Source organism: Manacus candei, unplaced genomic scaffold, assembly GCF_025592945.1.
Source record: "Manacus candei isolate 608988 ecotype Guabito, Panama unplaced genomic scaffold, ASM2559294v1 h1tg000005l, whole genome shotgun sequence".
Lineage (NCBI taxonomy): Eukaryota > Metazoa > Chordata > Aves > Passeriformes > Pipridae > Manacus > Manacus candei.
In genome coordinates this window covers 10,094,767-10,111,603 of record NW_026138053.1, presented here as the reverse complement: position 1 = coordinate 10,111,603, position 16,837 = coordinate 10,094,767, and the positions used below count along the sequence as shown (strand labels likewise).

General features: G+C 47.5%; 1 protein-coding gene across 1 annotated transcript in view; it reads right to left on the bottom strand.

The window, feature by feature from the left end:
- The window catches only part of SGIP1 (SH3GL interacting endocytic adaptor 1), a 54,647-nt gene that overhangs the window by 28,958 nt on the left and 8,852 nt on the right, over positions 1-16,837 (bottom strand). Inside the window, exons 2-9 of the mRNA XM_051798707.1 lie at positions 12,388-12,451; positions 9,477-9,501; positions 6,653-6,709; positions 6,142-6,196; positions 5,071-5,246; positions 1,724-1,735; positions 1,085-1,096; positions 166-190 (exon numbers count right to left, since the gene is read on the bottom strand). Of these exons, the coding sequence (XP_051654667.1) occupies positions 166-190; positions 1,085-1,096; positions 1,724-1,735; positions 5,071-5,246; positions 6,142-6,196; positions 6,653-6,709; positions 9,477-9,501; positions 12,388-12,451 (426 nt within the window). The remainder of the gene's footprint in view (positions 1-165; positions 191-1,084; positions 1,097-1,723; positions 1,736-5,070; positions 5,247-6,141; positions 6,197-6,652; positions 6,710-9,476; positions 9,502-12,387; positions 12,452-16,837) is intronic.

The following is a 16,837-nucleotide window of genomic DNA, read 5'->3' as shown; positions in this document are numbered from 1 at the left end:
GGTACCCCAAGAATATCCCACATGGCATTTTAAGGAAAACTTTTGGGTGTCATCATTTCTGCCAGGACCACTTCAAAGCAAACCTTCCCCACTCCCTTCCCCCCCTACCCCAAACACCTCCACCAACTGTGCTGACTGTTTTTCCAGGCTGCAGAAGATACTTACTGGATAAATTCCTTTTAATTGTCCCCTGGAAACAGAAACACAGAGGTAAGTGGGATGCACGGGGACATAGGCACATGCCAATTGTCACCCAGGAGCAAAACAGCCTAGCAGACATGGCAGGAATTGTCTAAAGTGACATTTACTGTATGTGGCTGAAATACAGAGAGCAGACAACCCTGACAACCCTGCCAGGAGGTTTCTGACCCACTTGAAGCCATCATTGGCAGTTCTGCTTTTGAAGACATCCCAGCTACCAGTGCCTTGGGGTGGGGGGGGTCAGTTACACCCTCACCCCATTAATAATGGCATAAGCCCCAAATCCTTATGTTTGATGGCTGCAAATCAATCTAATAATGTGTTTTAGTAAATTTAAGTCCTTGCTCTTGCCACCTCCCACACACCTCCCCACACACAATAATTTAGGTTAGAAAAGCCATGTAACATCATCGAGTCCAACCATCTCCCAGCGCTGCCAAGGGCACCACTGACCCATGACCCCAAATGCCACATCCACACACCTTTTAAATCCCTCCAGGGATGGGGACCCCAGCACTGGCCTTGGGAAGCTTGTTCCAAAGCCAAATCCCCCCAGTCAGAGAATTGGAGCTGTGCAGCAGAGAGGGGAGCAAGAGCCCCACAAGAGGGGGTCAGTGGGGACATCCCGGGACCACAAGCAGGCTCTCCAGGAGGTTGCAAGGATGCAGGATGAGCCTTGGAGAACACCTATCACTGAGGGGCCCTTTGCATTACCAATGGGAGGCAATCCCCTTGATCCCACCATCACCTGGGGTCACACAGCAGGGTGGGTAGTGGAACTGGCACCCAGTCCCCATTCCCTATTCCCATCAAGCACTAACTTAGCTCCCTGCAGCACTCCCATTCCCAGTAGAGGAGGAAGGGGAAAGGAGTGGGTCCTTACCGGGCTGCGCCGCTGCGGTCAGCGAGAAGGAAGAGAGAAGAGACACCTGGTCAGAGAGTGACAGGTCAGCACCCCAAGTCCCCCAGAGCCCATCATACCCCTCTGTCACCACTGCACTGGGTGGGCTTCTCCTCCACACAGCCTCCACCACTAGAGCACAACACCCTGTGGGTCACCCAGTCACCCAGAGGTAACCCAAACCCTGGAAATTGGGTGAATTTCCCCATTTTGGGCTCGGAACAGTTGGTAGCTCAGTCCTCTTGAGGAAACCAACTCCTCTGCACACAGGAATCACACAAGTGATGGATCACAGATGGGTTTTCTGCCTTCTCATACCTTTGGATGTGCCACAATCCACAGATAAGAGTGCCCTTACGCATCTTGTCCAAACACCTTTCACCCAAACTACACCCCCAGACTGAACACTCAAAGCAAAGACAGCTTAGCTCTATTTTTAAATGCTCTATTTTTAAATGTTCTAAGTCAACAATAAAGGAAATTAAACATCATTCTAGAAGGGCAGGATTTGTTATTTACATTTTCCATTTCAGCTCTAGAGATGTGCAGAACAGGCACTGTGTGACCAGAGGATACAAGGCTGGGTTAAAGTATTAGGGAGATAAAAATTGTGTTTCTTACCGGACTTTTCCTCTAAAAGAATGCAGAAAGAGAAAAAAAAAGAATGAGAATATAAGATATTTTCTCAAAAGGGTAACAGAGAAATTAAGGATTTGTATTATGACCAAAGCATCAGGTTAAAGACATGGCAAAGCAGAGGGTCACGAGTGCACCAGCCAGGCTGTCACCCATCCAGCTGGGAGACTGGACAGAAGGAGAGCATATGGAAATATAAAAAACTTTTGTCTGAGCCATCTTATAGAAGCAATTCACTTTATCATTAACAGGTCCCACTGGCTATAGGCAACAGCCATTCCCAGCCTACTTCATTCCTTGGAAGGGTCCGTGTGGGAGAAAAGTCAAAGGGGCAGAAATGTTGTTTTTAAGTGCTTAAGTTTAAGGCTGTTACTCATCATCTTAAGCCAGTCACTGTTTTTCCCACAAAATCCTTGTTTCTGGGTCTGAGTTTTCATGGAGCCAAGAGCAAAGCCAGCAGGAGCAGAGGTACAGGTGGGAGGTCTGAAGCATCTGGGCTGTGCTGGCAGGGCACATGGCACAAGCAGGTTATGCCACCAACACCTGTGATCTTCTGCACCAGAAATGGACCTTGAGCTGTTGGGCTTCAAACAGAGGGAGCATCTGACACCAGTTTACACCAGCATCTCCAGTTTTCTTCTTGTTTCTAAATTTTAAAGCACAAGAATTCACATCCCAAAGGCATGGGGAGGACAGTGACTACAGACACAGGCTACCCAGAGAAGCTGTGGCTGCCCCACCCCTGGAAATGTCCAAGGCCGGGTTGGACGGGGCTTAGAGCAACCTGGGATAGTGGAAGGTGTCCCTGCCCATGGCAGGGGCTGGAATGAGATGAGCTTTAAGGTCCCTTCCAACCCAACCAGTCTGAGATTCCACAGTCTACCATCCCATTGCTCTATTCCAGGAGGATGCAATGCCAGAGCAGGGCTTTGCAGCTGGTTTTGGAGGGAAGACAAGCCCAGGACAAGGACCTGACAGGCAAGCATGGAACTCCTGTGGATGCAAAACTCCTTCAGCTAGCTTCTGCCTGGGGCAGTGGTGCTTTCCTGGGCAGTGAGGGCAGTGCCATGTGCCAGGATCCGGAGAGCAGGAGTGCCTGGCAGCGACACTGCTCACTCCCCATCTGCACACCTTGGCTACCTACACTGGGTTTTGGATCCCCACATGGGTGAGCAGCATGGATCCTTCTGTCCAGCCTGGCACAGGGCTTTTCCCTGAGCACGTCTGCACTGCTTTACAGGGAAGAACAGGTTCCAGCCCAAGGCCGAGCTCTGCCAGGGACAAGGATTATCCCAAGGCACAACACAGTGTCCTAACCCAGCACCCAAAGCCTTTGGACCACATCACACAGGCATCCTCCTCCCCAGGGGCTAAACCCTTTTTAAATTATGGCAAAATCCCTCCACCTCAGCAGGAAAAACACCATGGAAAAGAGGAGACAAAAATCCTATTTAGCAAAATTCACATTCTGTGGGAATTTGGTTTTCCTGGAGAAAGTGAAGGGCAGAAGAGATGCTGATCACAACAGCCTAATCCTCATATATCAGTGCAAAACTCTTCAAGTATTTAATCAATGAAAATTAAAACCACCAAGAATCTTTGCGCTGCCAGGACCTTTGTGTGGCCGCCCAAATTTTTCTCAATAAATCTTTCAATCCCAGAATGGTTTGGGTTGGGAGGGACCTTAAAGCTCATCTTGTTCCCACTCCACTGCCATGGGCAGGGACACTTTCCCAACCTGCAGCATCCCTGCAAGGGATGCAGAAATCTAAGCAACAAACAGACTCGGCCCCTTAAATAAATTCTCAGTGCCTTCCTTTTCCAATTTTTAAAATATTGCACTTTTTCCTCTCTCCTCCCAATGTCACCTACATTACATACATACACATGTGCAACAAAATGCTGAGGTCATCACTCTGCCAAGCCAGAATTTGCTTGGTTTCACAATAAATTAGTCCTATATTTAGTATAATTATCTTGCAATCATTATTTGCCTATTTGGCAAATAATTGCCAGTCTCAAACTCTCCCATTTTTCTGCATTTGCTGCTTTATTATTATTATTTTAATTGTTGGGTTTGAGGTTGTTTTCCCCCCCCTTTTTTTTGTGCTTCTCAAAGCATCCAACTGCAATTTCTAACCCTTGAATGCCAACAGACAGAAAAGGAAGAAGAAATAAAATACACTGATTTTCTTTCATCTTTGCTTCGGGTTTGAGATTCATTCACACTTCAGATACAGGTTATTTATAAATCATGGGAAGCATCATCTGGAAAGACATTAAAGCCCACACTAAAAACCACTGAAAGACCAAAACCCAATCTTTTCATGGCTGAACAGATTGAGGCGAGACAACAGAAATCTTAACAAGCCTTAGGAAAAGCAGAGAGTGATGGTATTTATACCAGGAGGGACTAAGAAGAGATGATCTTTCCTTCCAGGAACTAGGATTCACCCCCAGGATGAGAAATGTCCCTCTAACATCCTATGGCAGTGTGAAAACCCCCAGATACTTTCCTTGTCCTGGGAATCAGGACAAGACCCTTCTGTTTTATCTTCTGAATGATGATTACATTAAAAAATGAGGGAAAAGGGAAAAAAAGGAATAACATATCCTGATCTCAGTTGTCCACCCTAAACCTCCCCTGACTCAGTTCCAGTCATTCCCTTGGGTTTATGGTTTATATGTAACACTTCATTTATAGTTTATATTCATTTACAGCATAGTATCAACCCAAAGCATGATGTGAAGCCACAATAGCATGATAAGAATATATACAGTTCATGTTCATTTATAGTTTATATTCATTTACAGCATAGTATCAACCCAAAGCATGATGTGAAGCCACAATAGCATGATAAGAATATATACAGTTCATGTTCATTTATAGTTTATATGTAGCACTTTTAGGCATTTCCAAAGGCACTAGTAAGACTACAGTATAATGTCATCTTTCCTTCCCTCCTCCATAATTTAGCTGAGAAATTTTTGTGACAGACCTCATCAACTACCTGCTAAGTCAACTCCCAAATCAAGGCCTGAGACCTCACCAAAAAGCTGCCTTTTAAGATCCTGTTATGTGTTTCAGGAGGGGAAAAAATAACATTAAACTGGTTGGAATCCGAAACTCTTCTGCCTTAGTGGCTGCAGCTCAAGCAGCCAGAATAATTCCTACAAAAGTGCCCTCTCACCCAGGCAGAGAAGAGGCTCCACCTCAACATTTCATGGAGCATCAGCATGGAAAGCAGAGCTTCCCACGTGCTTGGGATGATTCCCTGTGGAACACCACTGCTCTTGGAATTGCAGGAGAGAGGGAAACACACAGGACTCACCACAGGGGATGGAGAAAGTGCAATGTTGCCTATGGAGGCCTTCAGCTCATCCACAGTGGCCGCGCTCCTCAGGACATCCTTGGCCTGCAGGGGCTTGATCTTGATGTTGAACTTCTTGTGTGCCTCCTCTTCCTCCTCGGATTCACTTGAAGAGTAGAAGTGCTTTCCTTTGGTAGGTAGAGCACAGTTAAGAAAGATTCCTTCTGCTTCCCTGGCACTCCAAGGCTGAAGCCTCCCTGGAGAGCAGGATTCAGGTGTTCCCCAAATGCTTATCCCAAATGCCCAAGGGCAGGAGTGAATCCTCCTGCTGTGCCTGTCACTGCTGTGATCTTTCACTGCTTCATCCATGTGTGGGCAGAGGACATGGAAGTGGCGTTCACAGGGGTAATTCCAGCCCTGGTTTAGTCCAACAGGGGTTTGTATCCACATCTGGATTTCACAGAATTGTTCAGGTTGGAAAATCCCTCTAAGATCACCAAGTCCGACCCTCCCCAGTACTGGCAAGGCCACCACTGACCCATGTCCACACGGCATCTAAATCACTCCACCACTGGCCTGGGCAACTGTGCCAGGGCTGGACAGCCCTTTCCAGGAAGAAATTTTCCCAATATCCAACCTGAACCTCCTTGGGCACAACTTGAAGCCGTTTCCTTCTGTGCTGTCCCTTGTTCCCTGGGAGCAGAGCCTGACCCCCACCTGGCTCCACTCTGCTGTCAGGGAGTTGCAGAGAGCCAGAAGGTCCCCCTTGAGCCTCCTTTTCTCCAGGCTAATGGTGGACATGGTGGTTTCCAGGGGGCATCCCACTGGGATGCTCCCACATTCCTCACGCTTCCTCACTCCACACCAGTGGAGCAAAGGCAATTAAAATCACCTTCTGTTCTAATGCCTCAGGTAATTCCCTCTGGAATTTAGTTTTAGCCGTGGAATGATAGCTCAAAATGAAAATAAAAATTAGGAAATAAATTATGATAAATAATAAAAATGAAATAAAGATAGCCAGTGGCCTGACTGTGAACCCCAGCTCATCTTACAATTTCTAACGCAAGAGACAAAGCCAACAATAAAGGATATAGCCTGGTTCCTCAGGTCGGATGCTGTATCCCTCCTCATCAAGCTCAGGTGAGTTCTGAGTAGGAATATAGAATTAGGAATATTAATTCTGTTCCTGGAAAGCTGGAGCAGCTCTTTCCTCCTGTGGCAAGTGATGTCCAGCAAAACTCAAGCCCCTGGGGCTACACAGAGCAAAGGCAACCTGTGCTGTGGCACAGCTTTCAAAGTTCACAATTAATTTTGCAGTGCTCAATTTTTGCAGGAAAGCATTTTTAATTCTTGGTTGTAAACCAAGGTTTTCTTTGGATAAAGTACAACATCCTGTTGGCCAAGACAGAGCTCTCCAGAGGCACCTCATTTCTGGGCAGTTTTATACGACCTGATTGACTTGCAGATATGAAATGGAAATCTGGACACAACTGACACCCAGACATCACCCAAAAAGCCCAAAATCAGGGTGTGGGAACAGCCTGAGTTCCCCACAAGGATCTGTACATGTGCTGGATGACGGGAAGCTCTGCGGGACACTTACGTATCTGTCCCAGTCAATCTCTGCGTAAAATCCATTCGGGGCTCCATTTGTCTTCTTCTGCAACACATTGGAAAAGAAAATTTCCATGTTTTAAATGAAGGAAACAAGAAGACATCATATCTTGTAGTTGTGCCTTGGCATGGCTGGGATGCCACTGTGGAACTTCCACACGTGCACATCAGTGAGATACATCACCGTTCCCCGTTTCTGGAAGGTCTCCCATACCAGAGAGATGAAAGAGTGTTTTTGGAACATCATTAGCTGAAAATACAACATTTCTTAAGGAAAAGCACCAAATGACACCATTTCTCCATGTGCTGGGATGTTCCAGCCCATGGGGAGAGCTGGTGGCAGTGGGGGCTCCCGATGCCTGTCAAGCAAGAGGTAACATCACAACTTATCAGGAGACAAACACCTCACCCACAAAGGATTCAGATTCTGTTACCCAACATGACAGGATTTATGGCCCCAGCCCACGGTGATGCCAGGATGGAGCAGTTACAGGTGTCTGGGATGATGTGTTAGTGCATGTCATGACACACCAACAAACACAGAGGTTATTGCTGCTTTGGATCAAGGGAATCTGGTTTGGAAGGAGGCTTTGGGCACCCATCACCTGGGGGACTCTTTGCTGGTCTGCTCTGGGCACCCAGAACCCACCCAGAGCTCCCACTGGCCACCACAGCCAATGAACAGCCATGTCAGTGGGGACCCACCTTAGGCTGGGCTCAATTTTGGACACCTAAACTGGATAATCCAGTTCCCTTGAGCTGCCAGAGGGAGCATCCTCACCCCAGCACCCTGCCAAGGGTGTGACACAATGCACTGGCCTGGGGCTGGACCCAGCACCCTCACCCTCCATATCTTACCCATCAGACCTCAAGATGCTGCCTAAGGATGGAGCAGCTTCCTGAGAGGCTCAAGGATGAAGAAACATCCTCTGGATGCTGTTGTGTGGGACTTCTGGATGCTGTTCCTTGGCATTCCTGCTTTTCCCCCATCCGTTTCCATTTAACCCCATTTCTACCAACCCACACACATCCTGGCTGAACCTAAAGAGTATTTTTCTGTATTCTGGATTTCAAACCAAGAAGGACTCACTGTTTTTAAGGACACTTTAGTAGCTGTGAACCGAGCTCTGCTTTCCTTACCGAGTTATTTCCTCCTTCCCGCGCACTCTCGGGTTTGCTATTGCAAGATGGATCATTGGGATGAGGGCTGGGCTGCTGCAAGGGATGGGGGGTGGCAGAAAAAGGGTTAAAAGTCTCTGCTCCTTGGTTGTTGGTTTTTTAAATACACAAAAATAAACCACAAGGGACTAGCAAACACTGATTTATGAAGAAAGGAGGGCTCAGCTATGGCTCCATCAGGATTAAGCACAGTTTTTACTGGGGGCTCTATTCAGCAGTTGGAGGATTTGCCTCTTGGCTACTCCAGTGGCTGCAAACATTATGGGGAGAACATGTTTTAGGAGGAAAAATTATATTCAGTGTCTTCATCTCCAATTCCCCTGCTTCAAATACATTCAGCAGCTTCATTATACCCCCCAAAAACTGCATTTCTGCATCCTTCAGCTTGCTGGAGCACTGGAGACCCTGCCCTGCACCCCCCTCAAACAACAAGCCACTTGGAAAACATGAGTAGGAGCCCCATGGAGAGGGCACCTGAGCTCACCTGAAGTCCCTGCACCCCCATCTGGCAAGAAAAGCTGCCCAAGGCATTTCTGTGGCAGAAGGAACAGCTCTGGGCTGTTCTCCGCATGTTCACAGAGTCATTAAGGTTGGAAAAGCCCTCCAAGATTGAGTCCAACCTGTGCCAAATCCCCACCTTGTCACCCAGCCCAGAGCACTGAGTGCCACGTCCAGTCATTCCTTGGACACCTCCAGGGATGGACGACCCCACCAGCTCCCTGGGCAGTCTCTTCCAGTGCCTGACCACCCTTTCCAGAAAGAAATTCCTCCTAATGTCCAACCTGAACCTCCCTGACACAGCTGAACCTGAACCTGTTAATGTTATTTATTCATTTACCACTGCTGAATAGAGCCTTGGTTAAAGTGTTGCCTGAGCTGCTGATTTTTTAATCTCTATTTCTGAACAAGTTTACAGACACAGGGCAAGCCTAAAGCCAAGGATTTGGGGTTAGATGGGGAAAAAAGTGATCCCTTGGAAGGAGCAGCTTGGTACCTTAACTTTCATATGGCTTTGAAAGGACACCCCAGCACTGCTCTCCCTGCTGAGCCTCCCAAGGGGCTCATTTTTAAGGTGAAATTTTAACATCATTTGTTTGAGAAATAAAGTCAGCACACTCCTAATCTGACTTATTGGTATCAAATGGCTAAAGGAGACAGGGCCCATCTACTACCCAGACCTAGCAGGGACATTTCTGCCTAACACAAGAAATAAAAGCAGCAATAATTAAAAAAACCTCAAGTATCTCCTTGTTTTCAGGTTAATATAGAAAATAAAAATAGATATTGGAAGCAGCTGCTCTGACAATTTCCCCTTAACTCCTCACACAGCAAATCTGACCCAAGCCAATTAGCAGGAGTGGAAACAAGGATGAGGAGCTGAGGGTTTTAGTAGGACACCTGGTCCCTCTGCCCTGGAGCTCCTCAGGTCTCCCTGTATTGTTATTTTCTTTGTGTTAATTTTGCAGGAAACCTGGAATAGGTCATTGTTTCAAAGAGAGGTTCTTACTGAAATTTGTTTTCTATATTAAACAGAAATGAGGAGACTGTTCACAAAATGCTGATGGTGGCGGGTGGGGGAAGTGACACTTTAGGGGCCACAATAGGAGTGGGACTGGGGTCTGGGCAATACTTACGATGCCATCCCTGTCTGGTGAACCCCTGCAAAGAGCAGAAAGAAACAGAGCTGTGTTAGTGCCCAAACCACACCAATGCTTAATTAACTTCTGGAAATGGTTTTCTTAATGAATCCACAGCAGCAACGGTCGTAATTATGAAATTATCAGCAAACCTGAATTAACTGTCCCACATGCTCCTTGTGAAACCCACCCAGTGGTCTCAGAACCATTGTCCTCTCATTATCAAATGACAAATTTTATGTTTATTAGTGATAAAGTGCTCCTGCTGATGGTCTGTCCTGACCGAGGAGTTGGGCTGGCTCCTTGCACCCTCCCATGGCCACACCTCTGTTCCAGCTCTACATTCTTTTGCAGAAGACAAAAACCATTTCTACAGTAATTTCGAGAATTTCATTCTGCCAGAAGGACAGTCACTTCTCTTTGGAATGGATTTGAAAACTGATGAGGCTCCTCAGGGATCCTAATCCCCAACTGATTATGGGATTTGGGCTCGGTCACAGCAGCTCCACAGCCACATTTCAACACTGCCCAGGGGTGCCAAGTTATTTACCAAAGACAAATGTTTATGGAATCTAGACAGGCTTCTCCACCTCCCATGTGCTCCCGAGACTTATGCATTGCAAATCTATGGGATTTGCCACCAATTCATGTCTGACTCAGGGCATCCTGGTAACCCTGTCAGGAGTTGTTTGTTTTAGCAGGGAATAACTCCTTTCCTTGGACTCCTCCAACTCAAACATATCTGCATCCCATCTCTCCAATCTTCTGCTTAATCTCTTTGCACAAAGGTCTTTGAAACTCTTTGGGAGAAGCAAAAATCTCGTCTGTGTTTCCTCCCAGTGTAGGGGATGTCACCTGGTCATATCCTGGCTGGAATTGCTGTGGAGATTATCATTGTTCTTCAGGTGGAGGGAAGAGGTGGAAGGTCCTCACTACAGTGTTGCAGCTCTGCAGATCCCACATCTCTCCAGGACCAGGCAGCACCTCCGGAGCCACCACCACCACAGTGCCCACCACCAGGACTGGGGGCCGTGGTGGCCTGGCCATGGCAGAGGGTGACGGGGGCCTGTCAGTGCCCGCTACTCTCCCAATGCCCCTCCCAGCCCGGACGGGGGATTTGGAGAGCGCTCGGAGCCGTCCGGGGCTGTGACCGTGCCGTGACCCCGCGCCTGCTAATCACTGCTGTGCTAATTGCAGTGTCCTCCACAGTGGCCTCTCTGCGAACTAGTTCCCACCCCCAGCACCCCAGGATTCCTTATCTCCCATGGCACCGGCTCCCACAGCCGCTCGGAAGGGCAGGACAGAGCAGGCATGGAAAGTGTGGCACTGGGTAAGGCAGGAGGGAGACCCAGCTGTTTCCCCTTCTTGTGGAAAATCAAAGCAGGCTGATTCCTGCCCATCCTTCTGATAAATTATAGGTGAACCCATACATGGCTGGAGCTCCTGGTTGTCCCACTGATTGCCTGGCTGGTGGATGGATGCCACCAGTCCCGGTGACAAGCCACTCTCTGCCAGCCAGAGAACAGCTCAGTGCTGCACAACCCTCTTTTGAGATGTGCTCCATGTCTGCCTATTTTTGGTCCCCTCTTTGCAGCAGACAAAGCCCTGCACCAGGCACACCATGGCCCCAGTGCATGGCCAGGCCTTGCAGATGTCCCTTTGCACAAGAAACCTCCAAACTCCCAGCCACCAAGACATAAAACAGCTCAGGAAAACAAATCTAAATGAAATAAAAAAAAACCTTGAAGTGTCTGCTGTGCCAGACATTAAGCACCTGAGTGATGCTGCAGATGCAGGAATGGGGTTCCCTGCTGCCTTCCTCCTGCTCTGTTCCCAGGCTATGGGTGGCACAGGCTCCTTTGTCACAATGCTTTGGGACATCTACCCCAAAGCCACAGTAGTGGTGGCCAATCACTGAGGTTGGAAAAGCCCTCCCAGACCATCAAGTCCAACCATTCCCAGCACTGCCACTAACTAACCACATGCCACCACTAACCCATGTCCCCAAGTGCCACATCCACACAGCTTTTAAATCTCTCCAGGGATGGGCACTCCATCACTGCCCTGGGCAGCCTGTTCCAATACCTGACAGCTCTTTCCATGAAGAGATTTCCCCTAATACCCAACTTAAGCTTCTCCTGGTCTGAGATAATGCTATTTTCTCTCATCCCGTCCCTTGTTCCCTGGGAGCAGAACCCAACCCCCACCTGGCTCCGCCCTCCTGTCAGGGAGTTGCAGAGAGTGAGAAGGTCCCCCCTGAAACTCCTTTTCTCCAGGCTGAGCCCCCCCAGCTCCCTCAGCAGCTCCTGGTGCTCCAGACCCTTCTCCAGAACAATCCCTGGACTGGTATCAGCACCCCACCAACAGCTCTGCACCCACACAGAGCATCCCCTGCCAGCTACCCGAAGATCCCCCCCCACAAATTTTCCTGGAAAGCAAAATTATCTCTCACAGCAGAGGCAAAAGATCTTGTGCTCCACCAGCCCCCTGCTCCCCATCATCCCAAGCCTGCCCCAACCACACAGCCCCACTGCCTCCACAAGCATCTGTTTAAATTGAATTGGCATCTATAAAGAGCTCAGCAGACAAGGCAAATTAGTAGTTTGGGCAGAGATTTATCTGCTGAAACTCTCAGAGGAGTAGATTTCCTCTGATCACCACTCACTGTCACTGTAAACCGCACACACACAGAGAACCTGCTTGATCATCTCCGCAGCAACACCGAGGAAACCCCTGATTTGTTGGCCCTTGGATGTACAAGGGGAAGCAGCTTCAACATATTTGTTATTAAACACTTGATCTAATAAATGCCTGTGATGGCCCAGCTTCCTGCCTGTCCTGATACATTGGCATCCACTCCTCCCTGGCATCATTATACATTAATGTGGTTTATGTCTCATGGACTCACGTGGAATCAGTGTCCTTTTCTTTCTTCCGTATACCAAAGGCCTTCCTGGTACGTTTTTTCAATCCTGTGGGTAGAAGGAACACAGAAGAAATGCAATATTAATACAACACTTCAAGTAAATCCTCCAAAAGGTTCCTTATTCCCTTGCTGGCTGTAATCCATAAATAAGGTTAAACAAGGAAAGAGCCAAACCCCAGAAGCTGCCAGCAGGACTTTGCAGGTTGTGTGTACATTTGCTTATGCCATTTATTTGTTCACTTAACACTTATTAACTTGATCCCAGCGTGTGGGGCTGTATTTCACAGTTAATATTTCTAAGCTTTCTGTCTTAATCACACCCTCGTGCTGCGTGTGGGCTCTAATGCATGGAGGGGAAACCCCTCTTTGGTGTTAAAAAACGGTTTAAACCATGAGGTTGGTTATCTTCTGTGGTGATTCTTGATCTGCACAGTGCTTAAAATGATGCCTGGTGCCAGTAATGCTGGAGCCAGATGGGAAGTGGGAAGTCCTGGAAGCCCCAGAGCCCATCAGGGCACCAGCCACCACCACAACACTTGGAAGCCAGATGGAGGAGAGTGGGTTTCTCCAAGCTTCTCCCGCTTTTTACAGAATCCCAGACTGGTTTGGGTTGGAAGGGATCTTAAAGCTTATTTCATTCGTAGGCAGGGACACCTTCCACTAGTCCAGGTTGCTCATACACCCCCAGCCTATGGGATCCATACATCCCACCTGCCAAGGGCAACACAAGCAGCTGGAACCCACAGACTCATCCCGCACCTTCATGGACAGTTTTGGTGTTACTATATCCATGCCTTTCATCTTTCCTACTTTCTTCAGGACTCAGATGAGTCATTAATAACAGAGGAACATTCCCATTAATCTCCCCCCGGAATAACTTCATCCTCCAAACTCAAAATAGAACAGGAAAGGCCAAAACCCCCAGAAATGAGTTGTTTAGTCTTATCTGAAGCAGCACCCAATGTGGCTAAATTTTGTAACACAGCCTTCTGCTCAGTTATATAATAGGCCCACCATCTGCTTGAAGTGGTTATGATTGAGGGGGAAAAGGGATATTTAGGAAAGGGAGAACAAAATTGACATTTTCCTTTGGAGATGGCTGTTGGGAGCCAGTGGGAGCAGGTCCCCCACCAAACCCCACTGTCACCGCAGGGCATGCCACTGACTGCCCCGATAGTGAAATCAGAAAGGTCTTCAGGTCAGTGGGGTATGACACAGTGATTTTCCAGGAGTAGAATTTTCCCAGAATTTCAGTGGCTGCAGCTCAGAAGAGCTCGTGTCCCCCCTGACATGGTGAAATGCCCCATCCAGTGGTGCAGGGGCTGAGCGAGAGTTGTGCACAGAAAGGTTCTGCACACTCTGGGCCTCAAATCTCCTTTCAGCTGTTTTTAGTAGCTGAAGGATGATAAAACCTGTCCTGGCAAGAGCAATTATTTTAAAAATAATAATAAGATCTTGTCTGTGGAGGGAATGCTACATGGAGATACTACGGATTCATTGGAACCTCACAGGATAAGAGATCCACTGCCGGAAGAGAAAAGGTGATGGTAAGTGGGACAGACAGCAGAGAAGAGTCAGTGAAGCAGCAGAAAGGCTGAAAGCATGGAAGAAAGCATGAAAGAAAACAGAGTATATATATCCATGTGGGGTATAATTCATATTTAATTTACTATTATTTTTTTTTCCTTGCCATAACCAAGAATTGGGATTTGAGAAACAGGAACTACTACTTCAAAATATGTAAAGCTTCGTAGTGTTTTCTTGAGAATTACCAACATCTTATTTTCTACACCAAAGACTTGACACCTCTAGAAGAAAAACAACCCTGTTCTCCCAAATCCAGTCCCTTGCCCTCCATCCCCATGCAGTGGGAGCAGTTGCTGCCTCTGGAGCCCCAAATATTGAGGGGGGTCCATGGAGAAAGAGTTACTTACTCAGGAGGATGGAACTCGTAAGCAACACACCTCTCCAAGAGGAGAGACAGAGTGTAAATGCTCTTCTAGGAAAACTAAAGAAAAAAATGCTCGAAATTAGTTCTACTTCATCTGTGCAGAGAAAAATATTATCTATGGCCATGGCAGAGACTCAAGACCAAAGTACCTGTGGGGAGGGGGAAAGAAGGAAGGGAGAAGAATAGGGTAGGGGAATAAGAAATAGTCACTATTAAGTTTGATTTTCTTTTGGTTTGGTTGTGTGTGGGTTTTTCAGAGCTGGATTTGAACAATCTGCTTTCCCCACCACACACAAACCTGTAGCTCCTACCAAATCCCTTTGCTGAGTCCAGAGATGTGCTGTTCCATAGCCAAAGGACTCTGGTTTTGGTCCACTTTACTAAAGAAATAACAGCCCTCTCTGCTCAGCAAGATAGAACCAAAGGTCAGACAAAACTACTGAAAACTTCTGAGCCACATCCAGAGGAAAAATTGAACAGTAAATCAAGTTTTCAGAAGCGAGGGTATAACCACATCAAGCCCCAAATAAATACCCAAACAGTCATGTCTCAAATGTAGCAGTCTGAATCTACCACCAATGTCATATTTGACATGAAAACAGGCATTTTGGTCCATTACAAACCCAGAGATTCCCAATTGCTTCATCCTCTGCAGCAGAAAAGCCACACTGCTTCAGTTCAGTTTTTGTTTTTGTCCACTTTATCTGTAATTATTATATGTCTTCATTACATAAAATGCTTTACCTATACCAACCTCTGCATTAAAGCACAGTACCAGCCTTTCAGTGGCCTCAATAATGCAGTGAAAAACGGAGCCCTCTGCACACAGCCTTGATAAAGTCATGAATATTTCAACCACTTTCATTTACAAGTCTAATTACAGACCTTATTCTGGAGAAGAAACCGAGGGACACCAGCAAGTGGCAGTTGGGCGGTGATGGCACCACTCCTGTGGCAGCCGAAGGGCTCATCCTGCACCAGCCCAGCCCTGCAGACCACAGAAAGGGTTGTAGCACAAATCCTTCAGGAGACAAGCTCTGCTGCTGCTCCCTGTGCCTGCTGTGGTGCCACCAGGCTCCAGCAACAAACCCATCACCTTGAAATTTGGTATTGTTCAGCCTGAAGAAGAAAAAGCCCCAGGGAGACCTTAGAGCCCCTTCCAGTGCCTAAAGAGGCTCCAGGAGAGCTGGAGAGGGACTTTGGACAAGGGCCTGGAGGGACAGGATGAGGGGGAATGGCTTCCCACTGTCAGAGGGCAGGGTTAGATGGGATATTGGAAAGGAATTCTTCCCTGAGAGGGTGGTGAGGCCCTGGCACAGGTTGCCCAGAGAAGCTGTGGCTGCCCCATCCCTGGAAGTGTCCAAGGCCAAGGTGGACAGGGCTTGGAGCAACCTGGGATAGTGGAAGATGTCCCTGCCCATGGCAGGGGGTGGGACTGGATGGGCTTTGAGGTCCTATCCAATGCAAACCATTTGATGATTCTATGATTACAGTCCTCCACATGCTCACAGCAGTTTCTCCCCTTTAGGGAAAAAAAAAATAGTGAGGGAAAAGGGGTGGTGGCCCCACTACAGTTCTATCACTCGCTGCCAGAGCAGAACATTGTTGGCATCTTGCTGTGGCTCTCAGGAAAAGAGAAATACTTGAAAACAAAAGTGAGCAACAATTGTGGACTTGGTCATTGGTTTTGTTTGTTTTTTGTTTTTAAATATATGCTGGGTTTTGTTTGTTTTTTGTTTTTAAATATATGCTGAAAAATTTGGTCCTTATCAGAAATTTCAGTTGGGAGACACTGGAGGACTAGCAGTGTTTGAGAGTCTAAAACAAAATCACAAATAAGCCTGAACAAAATAAAACATCATGAGTTACTGCTCTGGGATTGTTTTCTCCTGCAATAGGACTGTTTGGTCCTGGGTCAAAGTCCCAGGAGGTTGAGCCTTGTGAATAATAGAATTTTGAGATGCAGTACATGTCACCAACCACTGAGGAGTCCAGCTATGGTGGTCTTAGTCACATCAAGGAGATCCAAAGTTTTGTAGTAAAGCCAAGCCCCACCATCAAGCAGAGTCATGCTGAGGAGGAACAGAGAGTTGGCACCACACTCAGTCTTGTTCCTGCTCAGCCTGGGGTGACCCCTGGGCTGGTACATGGCTGATGGGAGAGGGACCAGGGCAGCCAGGAAGTTGGAGCAGATGGAGATGGGCACCTGCAGGAGATTGTGGGTTTGGAGCTGTGCTGGATGGACATCTAGAACAGCTGTGTTGGAGTCCAAGTGCCTACCCAGGAATGGAAATGCAGTGGTGAGGGATCTCCACTCCAAAGGACAGATGCGACACAAGATCCTGTGGTTGACTCAAAAAGACAGTCAGATTTCCAATGTGACAGTAATTAAGTCTCTGATCAGGTTGTGGTAAACTTTGGCTGAGGAGATTTTGAATTAACATCCAACACATTTCTAAAAACAAACACCATATTCCAGCT